This window comes from Odontesthes bonariensis, chromosome 19 (assembly GCF_027942865.1).
Source record: "Odontesthes bonariensis isolate fOdoBon6 chromosome 19, fOdoBon6.hap1, whole genome shotgun sequence".
NCBI lineage: Eukaryota > Metazoa > Chordata > Actinopteri > Atheriniformes > Atherinopsidae > Odontesthes > Odontesthes bonariensis.
The window spans coordinates 32,889,991-32,917,909 of NC_134524.1; the positions used below are offsets into that span (position 1 = coordinate 32,889,991).

The 27,919-nt window shown below is 43.3% G+C and overlaps 1 protein-coding gene and 1 non-coding gene across 2 annotated transcripts in view; one reads left to right on the plus strand and one right to left on the minus strand.

The window, feature by feature from the left end:
• The first annotated feature begins 12,689 nt into the window (after positions 1-12,689).
• The window catches only part of LOC142368768 (peroxisomal acyl-coenzyme A oxidase 3-like), a 70,959-nt gene continuing 55,729 nt past the window's right edge, over positions 12,690-27,919 (plus strand). Inside the window, exons 1-4 of the mRNA XM_075450942.1 lie at positions 12,690-12,809; positions 14,577-14,642; positions 14,774-14,935; positions 15,156-15,961. Coding sequence (XP_075307057.1) covers positions 12,690-12,809; positions 14,577-14,642; positions 14,774-14,935; positions 15,156-15,961 — 1,154 coding nt within the window. The remainder of the gene's footprint in view (positions 12,810-14,576; positions 14,643-14,773; positions 14,936-15,155; positions 15,962-27,919) is intronic.
• Positions 20,417-20,488, minus strand: trnah-gug (transfer RNA histidin (anticodon GUG)). Its single transcript has one exon. It is a non-coding gene; the product is annotated as a tRNA-His (tRNA).

A 27,919-nucleotide genomic window follows, 5' to 3' on the forward strand; every position in this document is an offset into this window, starting at 1 on the left:
TGTGAATATGCTGTCAGCTCATTGGTCACAGAGCAGGACAGGGCCTGGGAACAAGTTTACCGTACATTTTCATATAAAGCCCCGTTATTCATTTCCATTGGCATGATACTGACTATTTTTAGACTCCCACAGTAATACGAGACAAAGTGCGTCCCTTTTCAGCTCAATACGGGACATGAATCAAACGTAAAATAAAGCCATGACTAAATCCCAAACGGGAAAGAAACAAAAACCCAGAAAAAATAAGACAAAAACAAACCAAAGTACACACAAATACACAAACTCAAACAGGTCTGCAGTGGAATAGATGAAAGGTTATCATGTTAGGATGCACCTTTTGTGTAGTGGAGTTTGACTTCTCATTGCTTTATTTAGATATTATTTGAGAAGTTTTAGGTTGTCTTTATGGTATATAAAATACAATGTTAGATACAGAGTTTGATCTTTGGAAATGGCTTCACTCTGAGATTTTCCATTGGATCACAAGTCACAGCAGTGTAAACTTAAGAACTGAATAAATACTGGATGCATCAATAAGGGTTTCCTTTTCACTCTTGTCACCATGTACATACTCGTGTAGGAAAAAAGTTATTATGTAGAACTATGATGCAGCAACATCACAGAAATAGACACTTTTCTCAGCAACAAAGCTTGAGAGTGACCGAGGAAAGGGGAAAGGTTTTCCATGACAGGCCAGGACAAAAAACAAAAACTTAAACTTTCAGAACAAACGACTACAGGGGCACTTCCAGCAGAAACTGATCTGTTGACCTCAGAGCTCTACCAGGATTTCGGACTGTTAAAAGCTCAGATAAATATGATGCAGTGAGGCCATTAAGAACTTTAAAAACAAACATTAAAAGTTTCAAATCAATTCTATAAAGGACAGGAAGCCAGTGGAGGGAGTTAAGAACAGGAGTGATGTGCACACGTCTGTTGGTGTTGGTTAAAAGATGGGCAACAATCATTTCGGTGATTGAAGTGGGCACTCTTATTCTGGAAGGTATGAACAGGATGTTGTTGCTGGTGAGGGAAAAACAGGAAGTACCTTGAGCGCATAATACAGATCACTCTGATAATGAATAAAGGAGAAAGAGACAGGGGAGACATATAACTAACGGAGCTGTAAGGTAAGACAGAACCGCTCAGATACTTAGCTTCTTAGCTAAAGAGCTGCCTTATGTCTGAGTACTGCCGTCACTGGTGGGCTTACGTCATACAAGTAGAGTAATTAGTAGTAATTATTAAATGCAATTAAATCATTTTTATTCATATTTCATGTATCTTTTTATTGGTAGCAGGACAAGGAAGAATTTCACTGCACATTGTACTGTGTATGATTGGGTATGTGACAAATAAAACTATCTTGAATCTTGAATCTTGAATGCAAACGGCTTATTGTTTAGCTATTTATAATTTCAGAGGACATTACAATTTGCAGATAGCCTTATTCTGTATTACAAATATTGGTACAGAACTAGACAACATATAAAGATATCGTTCACTTTTTCTCACAAAAAATGCTATTCAAATACTTTCATACTGGAAACAATGTGATGACTTAAAAGTCAGTTATGAAAATATAAATGTTAATTTACAGTACTTATATACTTGTTTCCCTGTACACCACTATGTTAAATTCATGTTTGCACTGTTTATAATTTCTCAATAGAAATGATACTCAGTAAGAGAAAAGCAGTCCACTCATTGCCAGCAGTGCAGCTGTGCAAATGGACAGCTGTAATTCAATTCAATTCTATTCAATTAATTTTTATTTATATAGCACCAAATGTCATCTCAAGGCACTTAGATAATAAAGTCCAATTCAAGCCAATTGGAATTCAATTAATTGTAATCATAATTATTCATAAAATAATCCAATTTGTTCATATAGAGTCAATTCAAAAACAATTTCCTAGCTAAGGAAACCAACAGATTGCACTGAAATTTTATTTATTTATTTATTTTCTGTCCAATCTCCTGTCCTGAGCATGCCACAAGCAAACGGATGTTTCAATATGAGACCACAAAGAAATACTCTGGAGTTCACAAATAGTAGCAGTCCTAACTGTCCACATTTGGGATTTTTTTTACCATCCTTAGAGTTTACTCAGGTTTACAGGTTACTCAGGTTTACAGCTGAGTTAAGACAACACTGAATTTTGCCCATAAAGACTAGTTTGTTCAAAAGTAACAGTCATAGATCAGCTGCTATCGAAAATAGAGCAGAGTTCAAGGCTGCGTCATATCTGGAGCCTCTGCTAAAAGATGTTATTGTAGCCGAGCGTTCTGGGTTCGCCTTTATTGTGTAATTATAAGACACAATGAACGGGACAGGAGACGAGAGAGCGTGTCCAGCAATGCAACTGTTGCTTCACTCTTTATTCCTCCACACCGAGAGAGAGACACCGGCCTCAACACGATAACATCCCCCTACAGGAACCCAGAGGGACACACACCTCCTTTTCACACAAATACATCCACGTTTCACCTACAACAGAACCAGGGACAAAACAAACACCACCTGAAAAAAACACATGGGGAGAATACCCCCACAACTTTCTATCACCTGTAATCCCAAAAGGACCATAATACAGTCAATACAGATAATCAAAATAAATCAAATCAAATCAAAGTACCTGGACTGTAAATCTTCTAAGCAGTGGTTAGGTGTAAACTATCCCATCACTCTGTAACAAGTGATCCAAATTAATAACGAATACTGCCAAACATTTATGCAACATCTGGAGGCTATACATTTTCTTTTAAAAAAAACTTGTGTTCTCACAAAACCTCAAACCACTTCTTCATCAAATCTTTTTTTTTAACCTTGTAGCCCCCAAGCATATGAATAATCATTGAAAAAAATCATTTTGGCTCTTCTTGCATATTTTTGGGTGGGAATAAACCAATATTTTTGGAATTTTTGGAATTGGGCTATTTTTGATGATTTTAGGCAATGTTGCATATTTGCAGCTGTGGGCTTTCCTGATTAATTTTGTTCACAAAACCAAGTCATTCTCTGCAGATCGTTTGGCAAAAAAGGTTTTAGTGAAAGTTCACCAGTAACTGCTGCGACCACAATAAAATGTATATAATAAACCTTTATTGAACATTCTTAATACAAAGTGCGGAACGCAACCATCATAAACTTTCCATTCAACAACAAATCAAACAGATTTCACAGATCTTTGTTGTGAAAAAGTGAAGCACATATAAAATGCTAAAAAATGTAATGTAAATAAAAATGTAATGTAAATAAAAAAACGCAAAAAAATAATCATAATAATACAATTTGGAGACCTGGGGTCCGTTTCACGTAGCAGGTTCAACCAACTCTGAGTCTATTCCTGATCTCTGAGTTGATCTACTCTGAGATAGAAAACTCTGAGTTTTCGGTTCCAGAAACGCTGATTTGAGTGAGTTTAATCAACTCTGAGTAGTTTCACCTTGAGTTTAGCGCGTGCACCACAACTTTAAAAAGCCAGCATCAATGGAGCCCCGATTCGACGAGTCACCATGGCAACGGGGAAGAGGAGGGGCTACGTTTTTCACCAACCTCGAATTGGAAATCTTAATGCGCTCATACGGCGAGTTTCAATACGTTTTAGAAATAAGTGCAACACCGCTGCAGCAGCAAAAGTGTAAGTTTAAATGTAGTCCTTTGCAATCACAATAATATCACAGGGAAACTGCTTGAATGGTAGCCCATTCATTTATTTCATTTAGGTGCAATCCCGCAGGGGAGAAGCGCTCTTGGCAGCAGTTTAAGATGAAATATAAAAACATTGTTCAAACAGGTGAGACCTCGGCATGGAGGTACCTCATTTTGATCATGTTTTACACTGTAAGGTAAATATTAAGTGGCTATTTGACTGTGCAGTTGTTTTCACACACATAAACTATGTCTTCTCATATACCATCCATCCATCCATCCATTATCTATACACCGCTGAATCCGTCAGTCGGGTCGCGGGGGGGCTGGAGCCTATCCCAGCGGTCCATGGGCAAGAGGCGGGGTACACCCTGGACAGGCCGCCAGTCCATCACAGGGCCACATAGAGACAAACGAGACAAACAACCATACACACTCACAGTCACTCCGAAGGACAATTTAGAGTCATCATCTATATCATGTTCTGTTAAATAATTAAGCCTATTTAAACTAACACAGACTTCTTCTGAGCCAACAGAAAGAAGGCAGATGCGCGTAAAACCGGTGCTGCCCAGCACCGCCACCTCTAACGGGAGGGCAGTGGCTGAGGGAATCCACCCCCAAGACACAAGTGCCTTTATAAAATATAATAGGCCTATATATGTCTTTTTTAAGCCTATTCATACAAATATTTATTTGTCTTTTATGTCTTTTTTTTCTTTTGTCCCAACACATTCTGATGGTGCCGCTCAAAAAGATAATTGTCTGTAAATGCAAAAATCTGTGCGCGGTCTGATAACCATCTCCGACGAATATTTATTTCTCTGCGCAATAATGCTGCACCTTCATCCACGGGATCGTTGTCAAAAGGACATGTTCGTGAAAAAAGTCGCCTCCTACTGTGCCAAATGGACTTCTAGAAGTAGAAGAACTCGCTCTGCTGATGAATGAATGAGGAAATCAAATGGCGTGTGTGGCTGAAAGAGGGCGGAGACAGAAAGAAACTCAAGGTTTCTTGAATAAAACCTGGTCCCGACCAGGTTAGGTTCAGAGAGTCTGTTACTACGGTAACTGACCGTGAGGTTAAGTTACCTCTCTTTGTGAAACAGGCTAGAGTTACCCCTCTTTCTCGGGGTTGAGTTACCTCCCTTTGTGAAACGGAAAACTCAGGGTTTCCCTCATTTCAGGGTTAACCTACTCAGAGTTTTCACTAAACCTGCTACGTGAAACGGACCTCTGAGCTCCCATTACCGCTGTGAAAGGTGGACAAAGCAGACCACACCAAACGAGACCAGAACCAACTAGAACAGTCCACCGCAAAGCAGAGTGTAATTCACTGAGCCAAGAAAATGATGCTGTGACAACTGTCGGCACATAAAATGTAATGTAAAAAAATATTACACATGAATGTAAATAATGTATGTAAATTTAAAAAAATCAAATAATGTAATGTAAATAAAAATATAAATAAAAATACAATGTAAATAAATAAAAAGCTTGTTGCATATCTGCAACTGTGGGTGCTACAAGGTTAAACGTGTTCAACCCAGAACACAGTAACTTCAAAACAAGTCCTGCAAATGGGACGGAAGTCGCATCACTCGCCCACTTGCGAGACTGTCCGGTCCTGAGCTCCGGCGAGTTCCCACACAGTCCATTGTCCAACTCACCAGCCTGAGGCTGATCCCCGCTTTGTGGGAGCCGGTGAACTGGAAAAGACTCGACCGCAGAAGGAGACATAACGGCAACAGGAGTGGCAGGAACAGTCTGTGTAGGCAATGGCAGAGTGTAAGGTTTCTGTCATGATGAACCACCTGAGCCCGCTCCATCGGGTCGAGAGGGTTGATGATGCGATATGTTAGTGCAGCTTCTCCACCAGCACTAGCAGGCACCAACACGTCAGCGGGAACCTGTGCCTCACGTCCGTGGATGAGGTAAAAGGGGGTGAACCAGGTGCTGGCATGTTTAGAGGTGTTATATGCAAAGGCAACTTGCCTCACATAAGTGTCCCATTCACCCCCATGAGAAAGCAACATCTTAGCCAGCTGATCGATCAAAGTCCGGTTGTGACGCTCCACCATGCCATCAGATTTGGGATTATAGGCCGTGGTGCGTGTGTTCTTAATCCCCAGCCACTGACAGAGGCTCCGAATCACCTCCGCTTCGAACTGACGGCCCTGATCACGATGCAGGATTTCAGGGACACCATGCACCAACACATAATCCTCAAAAAGGCGGCGTGCGACTGTGTGCGCTGTCTAATTCGGCAAAGAATACAGGGCAACAAACTTATGGCGCTTTTCCACTAGCTCGCTTCGGCTCGGTGTGCTATTGGGTGTTTCCACTAGCACGCAGTACCTGCAACCGGGTAGATTAGTTCCAAGTGGGCCGAAGCGTTACTAAAACGTGACGTCAGCCGACTGCCTTCCACTGATTGGCCGATGAGTGTCGTCACTTTTCAATCCTGTTTTGTCTGGAGGCCAGGAGTCTTCTCTGGCTCTCTTCTCTTGCCTTCTGTGCGACAAAAAACCACAGGGTGAGCAGCAACACGAGCGCCTCCATGTCCTCCATGCTATCCTCCTCGTATGTTGTTGTTGTTCTGGTCGCGCAGCCGTGTCACGACGACCCCGCCCACGTCGAGGAGGCACAAAGTGATACTCGGTTGTAAATGGAAACACAACCAAACCGAGCCGTGCCGAGCCGCATCGAGCCGTGCCCTTTATACCGAGCTAGTGGAAATGCGCCATTAGTAAAGTAGTCCTCTACAACTAAGATGTACCTGTTCCCACAAGACGTCATGGGCAGCTCCAGAATGTCTGCGGCCACCCTCTGTAGAGGACGGCCAACTTGGGACCCCCCCATAGGAGCCCTTGGTCCTGGAACTGGGCTCTTGCGAGTCTGACAGGCCCTGCAGTGCTCACACCACTGTCTTATGTCTCTCAACATGAAGGGCCAGTAGCAGGATTGCCTGGCCTTTTCCCACACACGTTCAGCGGAAAAATGTGCAGCAGCTGGCCCCCCATGCAACTGCTGAAGGAGCTCCGGCACCATGGCTGCAGGAATAACAGCCTGAATTCGCTTCTCCACGTGGTCTCCGGCAACGCCGTGCGGCACAACAGCCCCTCCACCACAGAGAGACCATAGCTTCCTCAAGCTGGCAGAGGAACCCCTGGGGAGTCTCCGAGGCCGCCGCACCATGCCCTGCTCCAACCAACTCAACACAGTACTAATGTCAGCATCTTCACGCTGCAGTGACTGCAATTCAGCTCCACTACCACAGAGTGAATAGACCGGGACCGGCTCTGTTTGTGCCCCGTCTGCAGGCGGAGAGTAGTCAGATGCCTCCACTGAGTCCACGGTGTACAGTCCATCTGAAGGAGCATTTGGCTCAACTGGGTCAGGGAACACGGGCCGGCGGGACAGAGCATCAGCATTTTTGTGGCGGGAGCCATCCTTGTGGACCATGACCCAGTCAAACGGGTCCAAACTCCAGCACCCACCTACTCTTCCGTCCAGTAGGGTCATTATCAATAGCCATGCGCCTGAGGCCCAGCAGAGGGCGATGGTCAGTGATAATGGAGAATGTAGATGGTCCCACATAGTGTTTGAACTCACGCACTGCCCACACCACAGCCCATGGTTCCCTGTCGAAGGTGGACCATCTCTTCTGTGTGTGTGTGAGAGCTTGGCTGGCATAGGCTATCACCTTCTCACAACTCTCCTCATCCTGCGCCAGCACTGCCCCGACAGTCTTTAGAGGCATCGGTGTACACCTCAAAAGGAAGTGCAAAGTTAGGTAGTGTAACCACCGGAGAGGATATAAGTACTTGCTTGAGATAGAACGCAGCCTCACACTCAGCTGACCACTCAAAGGGTACATTCTTCCCTGCCAGCCGGTTCAGTGGCGCAGCGTGTTGGGAGAAATCATGCACAAATAATATAATAGGAGCATAGACCCACAAGGGCCCTGACCTCTGATGGGGTGCGTGGGGTTGGCCAAGTTCTGGTTGTTCCATGGGTCTGGTTGGAGACCATCTCAGACATCCCATTTCCAAAAACTCATTTCAGGGAGATGCTTATCGAACGATTAGTCGACTAATCGGATAATTATTAATTTTTTCTTAAATTTAGCATGAAGTTGCTTTAATTATGTGGCAAATGATAATAAACACAAGAAAGATGGGTACTTCAATGAAAAATGCATCTTTTATTCAACTTTGCTGCTGATTCATAAAAAAGTAAATAAAAATGTCCTATCTAAAACCAATTAGGCACAGTGCTCTGTCAGTATAGACATAAATCCATAAATAAATAAACCTCTGTCCATGTGCAGACAGGCAAATGTGTTTTATAAAAAATAAATAATTAATTACAATCAAGTAAACATTTTTTCCTGTAAACCAAGGACAGGCACATTAGCAGCAGTAAAACAGTAAATAAAACAAATATTAAGTGCATTTTGTGAAGTACATTCAGTGGTCAACTGCACAGTCTGTTGCAAAAGAACTTTACAATTCTCAACAGTCTGAAATCTAACGGTTTTAACAACACAGCTGAAAATAAAGCATTCAGAGTTGTCCAAATTCCAGTAAACATGGACTGTGTGATACAACCTGGACACAAACCTGTCATGGTGGACAGACCAGGTTTAAAATCAACATGAGGCTCAGGCTATGTTGTTCAGTTTATTCATACTAAGAAAAGTCAGCATATCCACATGCTCTCGTGTGAGGCTTGCTCTCTTCTGGGAGCAGATATTTCCTGCTGCTGAGAAGATTCGCTCTGCCGGGGTGGATGTTGCAGGAATGCACAGAAGAGATCTTGCTAGGTTTGACAGTGTGGGAAAACGCCTCTCATTTTCTCTCCACCATTTTCAACTTTAACTGCCCGACGTGCTTTCTCTTTAAATGTTCGGGCATCACCGAGGGTCTGCTTTGCAAACCTTGCAAGTTATCTTTTTATTCGCCGTATCCAGGCTAAAATGCTCCCAAGCTTAAGAAGTTTTGGCACGCGTAGTTAATGTGTTGGACGCCGCCATTTCTGTGTACGAGAGTGCATGTGCGACTCTCGGCAGAGACTGTAATTAAGTGAGATGCCTCACTCTGTTGGAAAAACACATCTGGCGACAATGGAATGCAATGTCGACTATTTCTATTATCGATTTTTGTCGACAACGTCGACTAATCGTGGCAGCCCTACTTTAAACAAGTTAGAATTGGTCTATGTGCTATACAAAACATGTTCATGAAGTTCTTTGCACAAAATCACTCTCACATAAAAAGATTTCACCAGCTCTAATCTTGCCAGTTTCAGTCTCTCCCAAATTGAGCCTTTTAAAGGGCTCTGTCACTTTTATGCAAATAAGCTGTTGCTGGCCACGCCCCGCTCATGAGAAGCCTCTGGCTGCATGTACTGTTTACCCTTTTGTTTTGAGGGTCCAAAAGGTACATATATGTACTCAAGTGGTAAAAGGTACATGTACCTTTTTTTCTACATGCTGGGGTACAATAGACAGTCTGTGTTAGGCTACTTCAGTATAAGGGTACAAAACTATACCTTCAGAGGGTACTGCACGTGACAAGCCATCTTACCCCTAAAGGTACAATTCTGTACTTTATTTTCTGAGAGTGTATTTTTAAACTGTTTTTTTAAATTCTTAGATTGTTTTAAAAGTGTTTATAATTGTATAAACATTTTTATTGCTTTATTATGTTTTGCTACTGGATGCTAGCCTGGCTGACGCGTCCACATCTCGATGAGATGGTGGTCTGGGAACTAGGTGTGCATTTTCTCGTATTTGAGGCGTGGTTTACGAATGCCTAGAGCCGTTTATTGGGCGCTACGAATGTCTATCAAATGACGTCAGGTTCTTCCCATGCTGCTTTGCGCGCGATTCATAGCCAATTGTATCACTTATACCAGATGACCACAGAAATTCGACGAGGAAGAAGAAAAAAAAGTAAAATAAAAGTAAACTTGCGCTCTAAGCTACTTAAATTAACAACAAAGTAGGCCTATATGCTATATTCTACATGAATTTTTATGTTGTAGAGTTGTGAATTTATTTTGATAATGGAGAAATTGAGCAGCCTTGCTTTGTTGTCTACAGTAGCAGATCAACCCTCATCTAACTTTGAAGCTCCCAGCTCCCAGAAGTGACGTCAACGTAGCTTTAGCAGCAGAAAAGCTATCAGGCTTGTGTTGATGATAATAATAAACTCCTGGACTATGTACAAACTTCCAAATGCATCGTTTTGTGAGTACAGACCATATTTGTACTACTGTAGAAGTTTGGTGTCATGACAATGTGATTTTAGTGTGGTAATTTTGGAGATACTGCCAGGGTCCGTCAGCGCTTGTACTAAGCTATTCGGGATAACTCAGTAACTCAGCTGATGTTCAGCCTATTATCGGAAAAACTTCGGGTGGGCTACTTGGCTGGATATCACGGTTCAAATGACCCCAGGGTGAATCTACTCCGAAACACTTTCCTGCATCGAACGGTAACGTTGTGTCTGCTGTCATGTTGGATTAACACTCTACAAGCTTCGGTGTAGCGCATGGACGTCGTCATCGTCTTGCTGACCCCCCCCCCGTTCTGTGATTGGTTCCCAAACTCTGGCAAAAATAAGGGCGGTGGTTTCCAGGCTGAATTTGCAGTGAGAATGAAATCGAGCGCAAAGCAGCATGGGAATTCCCAGGCTAACTGGATGCTTGAATTTCCTTCGGGATCAATAAAGTATCTATCTATCTATCTATCTATCTATCTATCTATCTATCTATCTATCTATCTATTCCCTATGAATTAAGGGTTCATTTGTTTTCAGTGCAGAGCTTCTGCAGTCTCCAGCCTGACTCACCTGTGGTGTGTTTCTGGAGACCCAGGTGTCCAGCAGCAGCTTCAGTCTCTGCCGGTGATACCTCCCGGTGGTTTTCACAGCCACGAACAGGTCAGCCTGTGTGAGCTGCTCCATCGGCCGAGGGGGGAGCGCTCCTCCGCGCCGGGCCAGCCACCTGAAATAAGTTGAGAAAACATCCGCGCCCCCTGAGCACGAGCCTCTCCCGGCCACCAGCAGATAGGTGACCGTGGCGCCATCCTTTATCCTCGATACACGATGCCGGATCTTCAACTAATGTAGTGGGTGGGAACTCGACAGGTATATACAAATTCCCTTATTGTGACGTCACAATAGGGGAGCCATCCAAATGGCTCACAGCAGCATTTTTTTCTTGACACCAAAGTCTTTCTACTGACCTACAGAAAATGGATGTATGGGTTTTTTTCACGCTTGGAGTGTTTAAAGGAACAGTAGAGGCTCAAATATGAACCCAAAGACCCGCAAAAAGAGAGTTTTGCATAATATGTCCCCTTTAAATAAGTCTTTGATACGTTTATTTTATAACAGCATTTAATCTACAGAAATAAAATGCAGATGATGGCGCGTTCAACTTAGCCTACCTCCACATGTCTTTTACAGTCATTAAGTCGGCCGTGGGCAATACTGAAGTCACTGCTGCATACAGTGCACCTCGCCGCGGTGTCATCATTCTTCACCTTCACTGGACATGGATATACTTTAGTATATTCTGCTGTAAAATGAGTCTTATATTTTCGTTTTTTACTCGAGGATTCACCCTCTGCCATTTCGCAGGATGCACAGTTTTGAGTGGTAACTTAGGTGACTGTCACAGATTTGACAATAAAGTTGACTTGACTGACCGCCATCGACCCAAGGCGGCGCTAAAATGTCTTTCTTTTCGACTGGGTAAAACTCACCCAGGTGTAGTCCCCGCTTGAGTTCAACCGCCTCTCCTGTGGGATTGAGGATGCGGGCTGAGGTCACACCATTCCTCACACAGTTCACTGTACGAGCAACAACCAATCCTGTTGTTTCTGGAATGTTAGGTTCCAGATAGCCCTGGAAATCTGCAGCAGACTGACAAGCTCCAGCAGGAGGGAGAATGTCACCGGTACCAGAGCCTCAATCAGCGGGGGAATGGTCATGACGTCAGCGAGGGACATGTTACAACAACGTGGGACCAACTCTTTACCCTGAAGCAGGGGCACAGAAACGTCCCATAGTTGTAACACACCTCGCCCCAAGTCCTGCAGTGCATGATTCTTAGCCAGAAAGTCCAATCCGAGCAGAACACACTGGGTGGATTCTCTTAGCACATGGAAAGTGTGCTGCCAGCGGGTCGGGCCCAGGCAGAAGGTGATCTCACTGGTACCCAGTGTGTCTATCATTTGTCCATGAACCGTGTACTCCAGTGTACTGACGAAATCGTCAAATAAGTTGTTGCAGTTCCCACATTTCCTGAAGGCAGCGTTGTCAGCCAGCTGCCACTCACGACTCCACACCCCTGTCATCTGTAGCTCCGCCCCTCACACCAGAACAGTGGCAATAGTTTGAAACTGAAGAAAAAAAATTTGAAATGAAAACATATTTTAGAAAAAAAATGAATGAAAGTTCAATTCAACTGAATGCTTGGTTTTTCACGTTTTAGATCATGTCTTAGTTTAGTTCTTTTCTCATGTTTTAGGTTCAGGTTGTGTTTAGTTTCATGTCATGCCACCCTCTCCTGCCCTGCCATCAGCCTCACGTCCCTCACCTGTGTTTTCCCCATCAGCTGCACTCTATCCCTAATCACCCTCCACAGTATTTAGTTTCCAGGTTCCCTTTAATTTTTTGTGTGATCCTTCCCCGTCACCATCCACGCCACGCCACGCCACGCCACGTCACGTCACGTCACTTTTCCATGCTATGCCAAGAGTTTTGTTTTGCTCCTAGTCTTGTTAATTTTTCTTTTGATTCCACAGTTTAAGTTTCTTTGTTATCCGGCTCAGCCGCGCTTTCTGTTGTTACTTTGTTTTTGTATAATAAATCTAGTTTGCTTTTTTCAATATCCGCATCCGTGTCCTTCTAACACGACCCTAACTGACAGTCCCTCTCTTGTTTCTTTTTTAAGAAAGTGCAAAGTGCCCTGTAGTGACCCTGTATAATTAATACCCCTTCAATCTGAACAACATAAAATGGGTCATGAAGTGGCAGATCTCCCCAATGGACCGCTTGATAAATACAGGAGAAAAGCCTCCTTCAACTGGAAGGAGATGCTTCGTTTCACAGATGGAGAGGAAATGCTGCAGTTCAAGGTAACATCTTATTCCCTGCTATTCTACTGCTTTAAAGTGATTATCTAAACCCCACTTTATAGGATTTGGAAAGGTCTGATGGAAGCCACTTCTGTCGATATAATCTAAAAACTACATCGGTGATAAAATGAGGGTTTAAAGGTACAGTGTGTTTGAACATCTAGTGTTAAAGATGATAGCTGTAACCAGGTGGAAACTCTCTTTTTCTATGGAGGGAGCTTAAGAGCAGAGTAATGGCAAGGAGTCATTTCAACCTCAAAGATCAAGATTGCATTGCAGAAAAGAAATGGTCCCAAATCCTTGTCATGAGCTGTCACTCTTCCTCAGCTGGACTTCCAGGTCACCAATCTGCTCACTGACCTTTTGGTCTTCTGGAAGGTTAGTGACTTGATCCTTAATGCATTCTTGGGGAAGACAGTGAGCCCAGCTTTGCCTCATAAGTCAATCGGTGCGTGATTGTAGAGAAAAAGCACTGCATAATGTTGCACACCATGCCACTTGGAAAACTGGAAAGCATCAATACATTTTTGATGGTTCAGAAGAGACCTTCTCTCTTCGTTAGGTTTCCTGTACCTCGCTGTTGTTCTACAGAGAAGCTAACACTCCCAGGTGTCTGTGTTTCTCAACCATGTCCACCTTCTCTCCCAGGATGAAGGTAGAGTTTGGCTTACTACTGGTCCTCCTAATATCAACAATCATCTCTTGTTTTGTTCGTGTTGGAGATACGAACCATAGCCGCATTCGGACAGAGCAGTTCTAAGAACACAGTTCTTAGAACGGATTCAGTTCTATGAACTGCCGTTCCCCAGGGGAACTGTTTCAGTCTGCATTCCCACATGAGTAGGGACCAGGTAGGGACTGATGCGATGCAGCCGTCTGCGACAGCGACGTGTTACTTTAGCGCCACATTCAACAACAAAACAGAACAAAACAAAACCCGGGAAAAGTAAGGAGAGAAGAAAAAAACACCACCAAGAAGCTAACATGGAGAGCGGGGAGGCCACCGTGTTCACGGTCCGCATGATAGTGATATTAATCATGGACGTTTTGCTTCTCAAAACACTATGCGTTCAAAAGAGTAATACATTTGCATCACAAAATGGTTCTCCAGGAAAAAGTCAGACCTCACAATCACGTGGCCCTATTTTCTCTCCCTTAACAATAAACCTCCTCCTGATGAATTTAGAACCTGTTTCCCTTGAATGACCAAACAAAAGGATCACAGGATGAGTGGGGTCAGAGGAAAGTCAACACCCATTCTAAAACCAGATGGGCAGAATGAGAATTTCCCATCTCAAGACGAAGGAACCAGGAGGCAAAGGAACCAGGAGACGAAAGAGCCAGGAGGCAAAGGAACCAGGAGACGAAAGAGCCAGGAGGCGAAGGAACCAGGAGACGAAGGAGCCAGGAGGCGAAGGAACCAGGAGACGGTCTGGCGGACGGCCAGACGACCGGCGAAGAGGTTGCGAGCCTGGCTGGGCCACCTCAGGAACAGGGGGATTAATTGGATTTGATTGGATTATGATTACAATGAATTGGACTGTATCATTGAAGTCCCTTGAGATGACAATTGTTGTGATTATGCTCTATAAATAAACTGAATTGAATTAACTTGAGACATTTTGATGTGTTACACTTGTCATTTGGGCTTTTTTTTTAAAATCTATGAAAGCAAAAGTGATTTATTTTTTAAATTTGTAGTGCTAAATGAATATTTTAGTGTCTTGTGTCATCTTTGTACTTTGTCTTGTCTTCTCTTTGCTGCAGCAACATGTGTTCATGACGCTTGAGAACGATCCTTTGTTTGCCCGTCAGCCTGGAGACCTTCCTCAGGTATCAACTTGGCAACTTCTTTGATTACTTTTATAGTCATTATGGATTATTACAATCTGTACAATTCGATTCAACAAGTACTTACAGCGTCTTCTGATAGATTTAATATCTAACTTGACACTATGCATAAGGAAACAATGAAACTCCAAATGTGCAGGGCAAAGCAGCTCTTTCGGTACAACTTCTTGACAGTGGAAGAGGCAATGGGCAACCCCTGGAAGGCTGTGATCCTAGATGACTGTCTTGGGATGTATGACTGGGCCATGGTTGTCAAGTTCTTCCTCAACAAAAAGGTGAGTCTCTGCTCTCTGTTCACTCTGAGAACAGAGTAAACAGAGAGCAGAGCATTCGAGTGTCTGGCATCGCAAATTAAGCTCTGAGAGGACAGAGGAAACGCAACCTTGTCTGTTACCTCACTCCAGTCACTGTGATATATCTAAAACAACATTGATCAACACATTCAGAGTACTCCAGAATTGAGTATTTACCACCAGCAAATTTGTTTGGAGGAAGAGCTGCTGCGGCCTGCGGTCCTTGGGACCCTGTTACTTTGAGGACATGCCTGCCCTGGGGCCTACGGATGACAACTTGGTGCATACATACACCAACAAGGATATTACTAACCTTAAGGAAGACATCCGGAAACTTTCTGATGAACTGAAATCCAAGAATGAAATGTTGAACTCACTTCTGGACCTGGACCACCAGCAGTCTATGCATATCGCCTCACTGAAAACAGCTCTACAGGACACAGTTCTTTGGGATCCTGGCACCTCACCCCGGCCTTCCTCGAGCTCAACACCAAGGCACACACTTTGGTCTGAAGTGGTCTGCCGCAGGAAGAAAGCGTCGAATCGTGATGACCTTGTCCTCTCCAACCGCTTCGAGGCTCTGTCGACGCTCACGTCGGACGGGGCCCTGGTCGCTCCACCACCCAGCTATGGCCCTGTAGCTGCCGGGACTGAGGGATTGGCGCCGAGCAGTGCCCGGCCGGTTGCTACCCGTGCTCGTGCTAACAGACAGGCTCGACGCTCACTGTCATCCTCAGGAAAACGTCGGCAGCTCCTCAGGGATGCGGTTAGTGGACACACCGAAACTCATCACCGTTTGGACCGGGAGCATGGTCTCGTGGGGGCTCGGACCTGCGGTCGCCGCTGCTGGAACCTCCGCCTCATCTCCTGTCGCTGCTGGACCGACGACCCGGAGTGCTTCGCCGGCTGGGTCTGGCTCCCACGGACGTGGCCCAGATGCATTCATCGTGGGAACATCCATGGTCAGGCATGTCCAGGTAACCAGGTGCCGCACATTCTGTTACCCAGGTGCGTTGGTCAATGACATCACCAACTCCACCCATGAACTTTCACAGAACAAATCATCCGTGTCCACAATAGTAGTTCACACAGGCATAAACGATCTCAAGCTGCAGCAATCACAGACCCTTAAGCAAGACTTTATCATCCACAGCATTAAACAATTAAAGAAACTGTAACGCCATGTCACGAGTTTTAGGTCATGTTTTGGTTTATAGTTCATGTCTTAGTTTGTTTTTTTTTTCTCATGTTTTAGGTTCAGGTCTTGTTTAGTTTTCATGTCACGCCACCCTCTCCTTCCCTGCAATCAGCCTCACGTCCCTCACCTGTGTTTTCCCATTCAGCTGCACTCAATCCCTAATCACCCTCCACAGTATTTAGTTTCCAGGTTTCTTTTCAGTTCTTGTGAGATCCTTCCCCGTCACCATCCATGCTACGCCACGCCACGCCACAGATAAGTTTCCATGCTTTTGTTTTGTTTCGTCATAGATATTTCCACAGTTAAGGTTTTTGTATCCGGCTCAGCCGCGCTTTTTGTTTACCATCTTTTTGTGAAATAAACTCACAGTTTTGCTTTACTCCTCAATTCTGCATCCGCGTCCTCCCTTCAAACCCAACGATGCTGACAGAAGGATCTCACCAGACATGGACGCGGCAGACTTTGAGGAATTTTGGGAGCTGGCCGGTAATCTATGGAGCTGCTCGGCACGGGAGAGCAGCTCTAAGGAAAGATACAGAGTTTCCAATGAACTCTTGGATTTCTTTATGGCAAAACAGGTTCTTGAGACTTGGATAGTGAACACATCTCACATCTGGGAAGAGGCGTGGAGTGTACGGCGCGCTGCTGAGCTGGACATTTTCGGCAGGGAACCAGAAAGGGTAAGCGTGCTGTACACCCCCTCCCTCATCTCTCCAGCAGTCGCAGATGCCGAAGTTCCAGAGCTGGCCCCGGCCCCAGCCGTTCCAGAGCTGGCCCCGGCCCCAGCCGTTCCAGAGCTGGCCCCGGCCCCAGCCGTTCCAGAGCTGGCCCCGGCCCCAGCCGTGCCTGAGCTCTCCACAGAGGCCGCGGGGCCTGAGCTCTCCACAGAGGCCGCGGGGCCTGAGCTCTCCACAGAGGCCGCGGGGCCAGACCAAGAGGCCGCGGGGCCAGACCAAGAGGCCGCGGGGCCAGACCAAGCCACAGCCACAGAGGCCACAGGGCCAGACCAAGCCACAGCCACAGAGGCCGCGGGGCCCGACCCAGCCACAGCCACAGCCACAGCCACAACCACAGCGCAGGCCTTTCGAGCCCCTCCCTCCCACCCCCAGATATTGGGGATGTCTGGGATCCATCCCTTAAGGGGGGGGCTCTCCCCTTGCCGTCGGCTGTCTGGCCGCCTGCCAGACCGGCGCCTCCGGCTGCCACGCCACGGGAAGTCTGGCCGCCCGCCAGACCACCGCCTCCGGCTGCCACGCCACGGGAAATCTGGCCGCCCGCCAGACCACCGCCTCCTGCTGCCACGCCACGGGATGTCTGGCCGCCCGCCAGACCACCGCCTCCTGCTGCCACACCACGGGATGTCTGGCCGCCCGCCAGACCACCGCCTCCTGCTGCCACGCCACGGGATGTCTGGCCGCCCGCCAGACCACCGGCTCCTGCTGCCATGCCACGGGATGTCTGGCCGCCCGCCAGACCACCGCCTCCTGCTGCCACGTCGAAGGATGTCTGGCCGCCAGCCAGACCACCTCCTGCTCCTGCTACCCCGTCTGCGGTCTGGGCGTCCGCCAGACCACCACCGTCTCCTGCCGCCACGCCATGGGAGGTCTGGGCGTCCGCCAGACCACCGCCTGTTCCTGCCGCCACGCCATGGGAGGTCTGGGCGTCCGCCAGACCACCGTCTCCTGCTGCCCGAACCCGGTACGAGCTGCAGGCCTGGTTGGCCACTGCATCCACGCAGCCTGGAGGTCTGGTCCCCGTCGGACCGGTTTCGAGCCCCTCCCTCCCACCCTCAGAATTTTTTTTTTTTTTTTAGGGTCGTCTGGGATCCGACCCTTGAGGGGGGGGCTCTGTAACGCCATGTCACGAGTTTTAGGTCATGTTTTGGTTTATAGTTCATGTCTTAGTTTGGTTTTTTTTTTCTCATGTTTTAGGTTCAGGTCTTGTTTAGTTTTCATGTCACGCCACCCTCTCCTTCCCTGCAATCAGCCTCACGTCCCTCACCTGTGTTTTCCCATTCAGCTGCACTCAATCCCTAATCACCCTCCACAGTATTTAGTTTCCAGGTTTCTTTTCAGTTCTTGTGAGATCCTTCCCCGTCACCATCCATGCTACGCCACGCCACGCCACAGATAAGTTTCCATGCTTTTGTTTTGTTTCGTCATAGATATTTCCACAGTTAAGGTTTTTGTATCCGGCTCAGCCGCGCTTTTTGTTTACCATCTTTTTGTGAAATAAACTCACAGTTTTGCTTTAATCCTCTTGGGTCCTCTTTTTAATCCCCTTCAAACCCAACCTTGCTGACAGAAACAATGCATCATCTCCGGCCCACTTCCCTCACCTCGGTTTGGGGACATCAAATTCAGCCGTCTGCAACAACTTCACATCTGGCTCAAAGGATACTGCAACTCCAACAATATTCCATATGTGGACAATTTTACAACCTTTTACAATAGACCATACCTTTTCAAACACGACGGCTTACATCCAAATCATACAGGATCTCATCTTTTATCCATGAACATTAAACTGACTCTTCAATCAAATAAACCATTTTCAGAGTGACGGTACAACAGCTACAACTCAGTCAAACTCCAATCTCCTCCAGCCAAACCCTCATCTACAGTACACCTTATACCAGTTCACATCACCAGCAGATATTACAAACACCTCCAGTCACATCCATACACTAGTTCCAGATGTCTCCGCCCCATACACCAAGTACCTCTGAGAAAAACAACCCCACAACAGAAGTTTTCCTCAACTCTTAACATGGCTATTTTAAATGTTCGATCTCTTTTAAATAAATCTTTTATCATAAATGATCTGATTTTAGACAATAATATCGACTGTCTCTTTTTAACTGAAACCTGGCTTGGCGCTGACGCACCAGTTACTCTCACCGAGGCTTCCCCATCAAAATTTAATTTTTTATTTTCTATCAGCGGGGGCAAAAAAGGCGGTGGAACTGCATCTATTGGTTGAAGCTCAGTTTTAACAAAGACAGTTCTTTTAAATAATTATTCTTCTTTTGAGCATCATTCCTTTGTTTTTAGCAACCCACCTGTCTTATGTGTCACAGTCTACAGACCACCCAAGCCTCCTTCCTGTTTTATTCAAGAGTTTTCTGACTTTTTAACATTTATACACTCAAAATACAGCAAAATTTTAATAACTGGTGATTTTAACTTGCATATTGACAACAGCTGTGATTTTTATGCAAATGAGTTTTTAAACCTGTTGAACAGCATGGATTTTAAACAATACATCACACAGCCTACTCACAACAGAGGACACACCCTAGATTTGGTCATAACCTATGGCCTGTCCACTGGTGTGTCCTCTGTTGATGACCTGGCTGTGTCAGACCACTACTGTGTGTTTTTTAATGTCACCAGTTTTATCCAACAGGAGGCCCCGGTGAGAAGGAAGCGGTATATTACTTCTGAAGTGGCTGCAGATTTTATTGACATTTTACATCATACCCCTGCACAGTTTTTACCTGCATCGTATGATTTTATTGTTGATTATTTTAACAGCAAACTGAAGTCAGCCATTGATGCTGCAGCTCCACTTAAAACAAAATCCGTAAAAGTTAAAACCATACCACCATGGAGAAATGAGAGAATCAAACAAATGAAAAGGAACTGCAGGAGAGCGGAAAGAAAATGGAGGAAAACAAAATGAACCATTCACTTACAGATTTTTCAGGAACGACAAAAAAATTACAACAGTGCAGTAAAACAGGCAAGAACCCTCCATTTTTCAAATCTTATTACACAGAACAAAAATAATCCTAAATTCCTTTTCAAAACATTTGATCTTTTAATAAACACAGATTTTAACAAGTTGTTAAAATTGGCTTTGTTCTTAGACATTATGAATGAAATAAGTCTCAGTACTTTCCATATGACCTAAAGTGATCCAGGAGTAGAAAGACAAAACAATTAGGAAAGCCTGGGAAAGCAAGGGCAGATTCACACACACACATTGTTTTGGGCTGATCCAGAGAATATGACGAAGCACGTTGAACCTACTCATGTCCAATCATACTCGGTCGAATGTGAGTCCAACCAATGAGACTATAAATAAACATGATAACCGGAAATCATGGCCAGTCTGACAGACTTCCTGCGGGAGCTCTGTTCCACTGAGCCCAGCGCTGATATGCTTTGATGTGTGACTACCAATAAACACTTTATTTTCACTTGAATTACTTCGGTCCGTTCTTGAGCCTCCTACTAAAAGAACCGAATCTAACAAAATGGTGCCGTGACCCGGATTCGAACCGGGGTTGCTGCGGCCACAACGCAGAGTACTAACCACTATACGATCACAGCCTTTTAACAAAATGGTGCCGTGACACGAGGTTTGAAGGCTCAAAGACCACCGTTCCGTGCGACCGACCCCCGTGCGAGGGAGGACGCCTCGAGGTGATAGGAGAGACAGCTTTTTTCAGACAAATCAGAGGCGCCAGAAAAAAGGTGAGCAGAACACCACTTAATGTCTAAATGTAAAATTTCTGCATATTGAATAACCTAAATGAAGTTGTCTGAATTAAGTTGTCCTCTGGTCATGATAATTCGAGTGTTAATGTACTGTCTGTCTGTTTGCATTGAATGGTGACACGTCCAATATAAAAACACATACACACAGGGAAAGTATATAAGTGTCCTGTCAAGTCAATTCGGAAAGTAAGACAAGATAAATTCATTTTATAAATGAAGATCCCAGTTGTGGTGCTTGTCTTCAAAATTTATTTTTTCTGTGCACTTTTGGTAAGTGATGCGAAGTAGTTTATAAAAGCCCATCTTGAATGGTTGAACTAATTAGAATTCCGACACGGAAAGTTTCTCCTCTGACGAGGGTTAGAACGAGGGATTGAAACTTCCGGGGTTCGACGAAGTCTGTAAAACCGAAATATAGTCGGGTTGACAAGAATCAATTTATACTTGCAGGATACTAAGGGTCAGATTTTTTAATTTTCATACAACTGTGGGGTGGGGTTCGCCGCTCGAAGAAATTTGACTGCGCCAGCAGATCTCGAGTGGTTTCTGTTCAATATTGGGGTTTGGCATAGATAAAAAGGGGGAAAAACGAGTGGCTGCACATGCTATACGAGTCGCTTTGTTCGGGGAAATCAGTATTTTTATGGTGTGACCCAAAGTTTTGGAATAAACAAATGCTTTGATAAGTGGAGCGCACAGAACACAGCGTTCTGCGTAGAAGTTTCTTCACTACTTTCAGCATTTGGGCAATTACGTCTTCCATATAGGCTACTTTGAATAACACGTGTATAACTTTTGAATATGTCACAAAAATTGAATGAAAGATGGAAGAAATGGTCCCGGGGTGAGAAGTAAAACGAGGGACAGATAAATTAGACTGGAGAAATGTAGAAAAAGAGTGTGCCAGTTTGCTCCACTGAGGCTGAGTGTGTGTGTTCAAAATGTTTCAAAACAAACGAGAGAGTAAGAATCAAGCACATGCATAATACAGAAAGAAAAAGTTGATATATGATATATTTGATCCCAAAGTTTGACAAAAGTTAATCATTTTTTTTCACCACTAATAAGAGACCTATAAGGAAAAAATGAACAGATTTGGAGGCTTGACCTGAGGCCTGAAGTTACTAACTAAAGATCAGCTGTGCAGCAGCATTACAGGAATAATGAATAATCAATTACATTTGTAAAGCACTTTTCATTTCATACGGAATCTCAAAGTGCTATGCATAATAATGAATAATGAATAATGAAAAGCCTCAAACGCTTTTTGAGCCATAATATTCCCAATTTAATTTATAGTTGTTCTCTTTGTCATAAATGCGCACACCCTAAGATTGTCTTTTCTCAACCCTGTTTTTTTTTCTCTCATTCAGCCCTGAGAGTGAGAACAACCCAAACAGACTCTGGGTGATCATTGGCCTGAGTTTATAATGATATACTGATTATAATAGGGGTTTAATTTTGTACTAGAGCAAATCGTATTGATTGATCCATCTATTTTAACATGCATATGATTAGGAAAGACACCAAAGTATGTAGATAAACTGAAAACAGCTTTACAATGAAAAAATCACAGAGATGAGATAAGAAACAATAAATCCAGGAAGAACATTGTTTGAAACATTCATACAAATTGTTGCTGAAAAAGGATTTAACAGCTCTCTTAAAGAGCTAAAGTCAAATACACAAGCAGAGTGTTTAGGAGATTTGCTCCTTTAATTAAAATATAATCTGAAAAAATGTTCTACAAAGTGAAATTTTATGATTCCACCTGAAACAGGGCTGAGATCAGGCAGTCAGACTATATGACACAGGTTAAACAACCAGGATTTAGGATTTAATATCGCAGCCAGACGGTCAGATGTCAAACAATTTGATATCATATTAAATTTATTGAGGCTTAGCCTTTATTCTTATTAGGCGATATTAACTTGACTTTAACATTTTAGCTGCTCTAAATTTCCTCAGCCTCAGGTCACCAATTCAATAGTCAATAGTTATCACCAATATTTAGATTCAAACTAAACCATTTGACTATTTAACTAAATCATTTAACTAGTTAACTGCAGCAGATCTATGAAATAATTAATATACTCTCTTAACAAAAAAGCAAATAGATTTAAATCCATTAGGAGAGGAACAGAGGGACAGCTGCAGCAAAGACTGAGCCATAACAAGACAAGTCAAGGTTTGTTTTTATGGCGCATTTAAAAACAGTGAGCAGAGTGCAACTTGGTTAGCCAAAATCAGACACAGACTTAATTTGGCTGAAGCTATCCCTATTATGCATTATATTATGCATTATTTAACCTACTATTTTATATGATATATAATATATGACCTATATATGAATGTTTTCAGGTTGTCCCACATGAGGCCTGGACGGGGAGAAAATACCCTGTCCATAGCTTTTTTTAGGACACTATGAGGACTTGTGTTAATGTGGGAAAAAGGTTCGGTTGCCAAGCGACAGCCATGGTGACTGGGGGCTGAGGAGTTCCCAAAGGGGGCACTAACGGCTTGGGGGACAAGGGCTACCTGAGGGAGAAGGAGAAGGACGCCAGTAGGTGGCGTGATGGAAATTCAAACTGTGCTGAGTCAGTGCCTGTGGTTGAAAGAAAAAGGATATGAATGGGATGAATGAAATGTTCTGTAATTAGGTGTTTTGGGTCATCGGAAGACGTTCCATTAGAGATGACCAGAAAGTTTTTAAACTACTACACTAAATCGATCAATCAGACATTATTTATATAGCAGTTTATATAGCACTTCTCAACCCAAGAGAATATAGAACAAAGACCTTTCAGATCAAACGAAGCAGTGAAACCCAAGGCCACATACAGACACATGCACACTCACATATAAAGCCACGCACACACACACACACGCCACACATACTGGAAACAGGGACCACAATGTGATCCTCAAAGAAAAATAAAGGATGAATTAGGATGAATAAAGAAATAAAATTAAACTAGGCTTTTAATATCTGTATGGAAACATGTTATGGTATCATGTGATGTTAGGAACAGCTCTGATGTCACACCGTTAATACCACAGGAGGTGTTTCTGATTCAGTTAGAACCGGAAAAAACTTAATGCTGATCCTGAACTATCTGTGTACGGCTCAGCATCAAAAAACACAGCCACTTGTAAAAATTAAACAACATTATTACTAACTAACAAGTAAGAATAAAGCAGATTATGCTGAATGATCTGACCTGAATTCAGAAAGGACAGACAATGGTTATCCTAAACAAGTTAATCAGTTCGTCATTGGAAAAATGTCTGCTTTCTTGATGCTGTGCTGATACCAAAATGAGATCTAACCACAAATATTTCTGTCCTGCAGCAAACAACAACACAGGAGGAGAAGCTGCAGTGGAGCAGTTCAGCAATTAATTAACAATTAATCATTCAAACTTCTCAAGTTTTCCCAAAAATTCTGTGTGTGTTTGTGTCTTCTTTTGCATTAAGACTTCCCGGACCTGGATAAGGAACACATGGATCAAACTCATAATATGAAGACCACTGTTTGTATACTTAGGCCTAAATGGAAACAGGAAGTTTGCTTGGGCAAACCCAGAAATGCGATATATGTTTGTCATCTGTTGTCCTAACCTGTGGTGTCTGGTGTTGAGTGTTGTTTGTGTGTTGTCATGATCCCAAAACTGTCTAAATGATTTTCCACAGCAGAATAAATGGATAATACAAAATATCTCATGAATACTGGACAGCAACTTGGTGAGAATTCTGGTGTCGTCCTATAAAGAAGGATTATACCAACTGTGTTGATGTTGATCGTGAGGATGTGTTCCCTAGATAATTTGAATTTTTTAAACAGCAAAATAAGGAGATGGTACTGGATTTCTCATTAAAGCTGCACAGCAGGTTGATGACTATTCTGGTTCCTAAAAGCAAGGGTTATACCAACTGGCCAGCTGTTTTGTTTTGGGTTCTGTTTATTTTGTTATTTCTTTGATTTTCTTTTGTTTTGTTTATTTTGACTTTGGTTTTGTTTGGGGTCCATATGAAAAATAAATAAATAAAGAATGAATTGGGCATTGAAATTGAACCTTTCAAAGAGAGATACCCTAGTATAGAAATAAAGTGCAAATGACATTTTGCACTACTGCGCTGCGAGATTTGCTAATATTATTCCACAGATTCAGAACCACTACAGGACGTACGGCCGGAGGACTCATAAGCTTGAGTTCTGGGAGGCCTTTCCCATCATGCCAAGATGATGGTGGAGAACTACACAACGAAATTATCCCAAAAGAAAATTAGTTAGGGAGGGGATGCTGAATATCCCTCAAGGAAGCGACGTACTGGTGACCTCTCCTTCCAAGATTAGTTCCGGATCAGAATGCTGAACAGACGTTCAGCCAAGAGGAGAACCGAGCACCGACAGGATTGGACCACAAGAGACCACACGACTCATCATGTGGTCATCTAAGAAAGATATATAATCTAAAAGAAAAGTTAATCATAATTGTTCAAGAGGCTAATATACTCATATAGTCGAGCCTTGGTTAAATTTATATTTGCTGGGTTTCACTTTTTAAAGTGTTTAGCTAATTCCTCTTAAAGGCTGATAATGAATCATTTTTAGAATGTCAATTGCCAGTGGGGTGACTCGGCTGTTTGGAGCGGGACCTTAGACTTTGAACGGTAATAAGTTGGTCGGTCGCCAAGTGCAACTGGGGCCATAGGTGAATTTTTCCCGGTTAAGCCATCGGGTTTTCGCTCCTATTCGCTGCACACGGTGGACGAGCCTGCTGGTGATGTTAATTGCCTTATGCAATGTTTGAGTGTCAGTAGAATAGAAATGATGTGAAAATTGTTGATAAATCAGTGTTGTGTTGTTATGGTACTTATGAGGGAGCAAGGCCTTGCTAGCCACATAATGTTTTAGACCATATGAACAAAGATTCCACACAGAGGATGGTTTCAGGGCCACATACACACAATACATATACCAAAATATGATTTTCTACATATAATCTATTAAGAAATGTGCTCATTTGCGGAGTTATTATCAGTTGAGTGGGGAAGGTTTTAAACTTACTAGAAAAGAGTCTCTGTTTCTAGAATCTTGATTAACACTCCTGATATAGAAGGTTTTGCTAAAGCATCAGAATTGTTTTCTAAATGTGCTTATTTGCAGGGTTATAATCAGTGACTTATGAAGGTCTTAACCCTCTCGGAAAGAGGTTCTGTTCCGAGTAAAATAATGGAATAGTCCGGATTTGAAGGTGTAGCTTAAGCATTAGAATTATGTTTACTATTTCCATGCCTGTGCAACGAAGACTTTCTTGCTGCTTTTAATTGCAAAGAAGACTAGCTTACACATGAGCTTACATAATAATATATGAAGTCACATCAAAAGGGGGGTGACAGATATCTCCTAACTGGTTGTGCTACATCTCAAAAGGTAAGTGGCTCTTGCAGTTTGGGGGGTGGCTGCTAAAGTCTTGCTACTGCTAATACAGATGTGACACAATACAGAAGATGACAGTCCTACCTCAGTTATTTGACTGAATTAGTTGAAATGATAAAATCACTTCAAAAGGGGGATTGTTAAAATTGGCTTTGTTCTTAGACATTATGAATGAAATAGGGCTCAGTACTTTCCATGATGACCTAAAGTGATCCAGGAGTAGAAAGACAAAACAATTAGGAAAGCCTGGGAAAGCAAGGGCAGATTCACACACACACATTGTTTTGGGCTGATCCAGAGAATATGACGAAGCATGTTGAACCTACTCATGTCCAATCATACTCGGTCGAATGTGAGTCCAACCTATGAGACTATAAATAAACATGATAACCGGAAATCATGGCCAGTCTGACAGACTTCCTGCGGGAGCTCTGTTCCACTGAGCCCAGCGCAAGGCTTTGATGTGTGACTACCAATAAACACTTCATTTTCACTTGAATTACTTCGGTCCGTTCTTGAGCCTCCTACTAAAAGAACCGAATCTAACAAAGTCCTCCATCCCAGCATCAGACGCTGCATGTGAGGACTTTGTAGACCACTTCAGAAGTAAGATCAATGCTATTAGATCCAGCCTTTTATCTCAACAAAATGTTGATTTTAACATTTCTGAAGCATTGTTTTTACCCGAGGAAACACTGGATAGTTTTGTCCTGGTTGATGCCAAGATGCTTGGTCGAGTTTTCTCCCAACTAAACCCAACAACCTACCTTTTAGATCCCATTCCCACATCTCTTTTAAAGACATTTTATGGTTTCTTCGAGTGTGAGCTTTTAAATATTGTAAATTGCTCTCTTCAGACGGGTGTTTTCCCATCTGCCTGTAAAACTGCAGTGGTGAGGCCCCTTCTGAAGAAGAGCAATTTAGATCACAAGATTCTTGATAATTACTGACCTGTATCCAGCTTACCATTTTTAAGTAAAATTATAGAAAAAGTTGTTTTTATCCAATTAAATGAGTTTTTAAACAAACACAATATTTTTGAGAAACATCAGTCTGGTTTTAGGAAGAACCACAGTAGAGACAGCCCTTTTAAAGATTGTAAATGATCTCAGGTGTAACATGGACTCACAGAAGCTTTCAGTCCTGGTGTTGTTGGATCTTAGTGCAGCTTTTGATACAGTAGATCACCACATTTTATTAAACAGATTTAGAAGCCTGGTGGGTGTCTCTGGCACTGTTCTTAAATGGTTTTACTCCTATCTCACGGATCGACAGTTTTTTATAAGTATGGATACATGCTACTCAAGAATTCATAAAATCAAGTGTGGGGTTCCCCAAGGATCAATTTTAGGCCCATTGCTTTTTAATCTGTACATGTTGCCACTTGGGGATGTCGTCAGGAAACATGGCATTAGTTTTCACAGCTATGCTGATGATACACAGCTTTACATTGCCGTGTCTCCTGATGACCTAGAACCAGTTAACATTCTTTTAAACTGTATTTTAGATATAAAGTCATGGATGGCAGAGAATTTCTTACAGCTCAACCAGGGCAAGACAAACGTTTTAATTATTGGTCCTGAAGACAAGAGAGAGATCATTTTACCCAAACTACAAAATTTTAAATCTTCTCAACATGTAAAAAATCTGGGCGTTCTTTTTGACTCTGAGCTGGATTTTATCCAACATATTAGAAATGTAACAAAGACAGGATTTTATCATCTTAAAAATATTGCCAGAGTACGCCCATTTCTCTCTCTTGCCAGCACGGAGGTGCTGATGCAAGCTTTTATTTCTAGTAGAATAGATTATTGTAATGC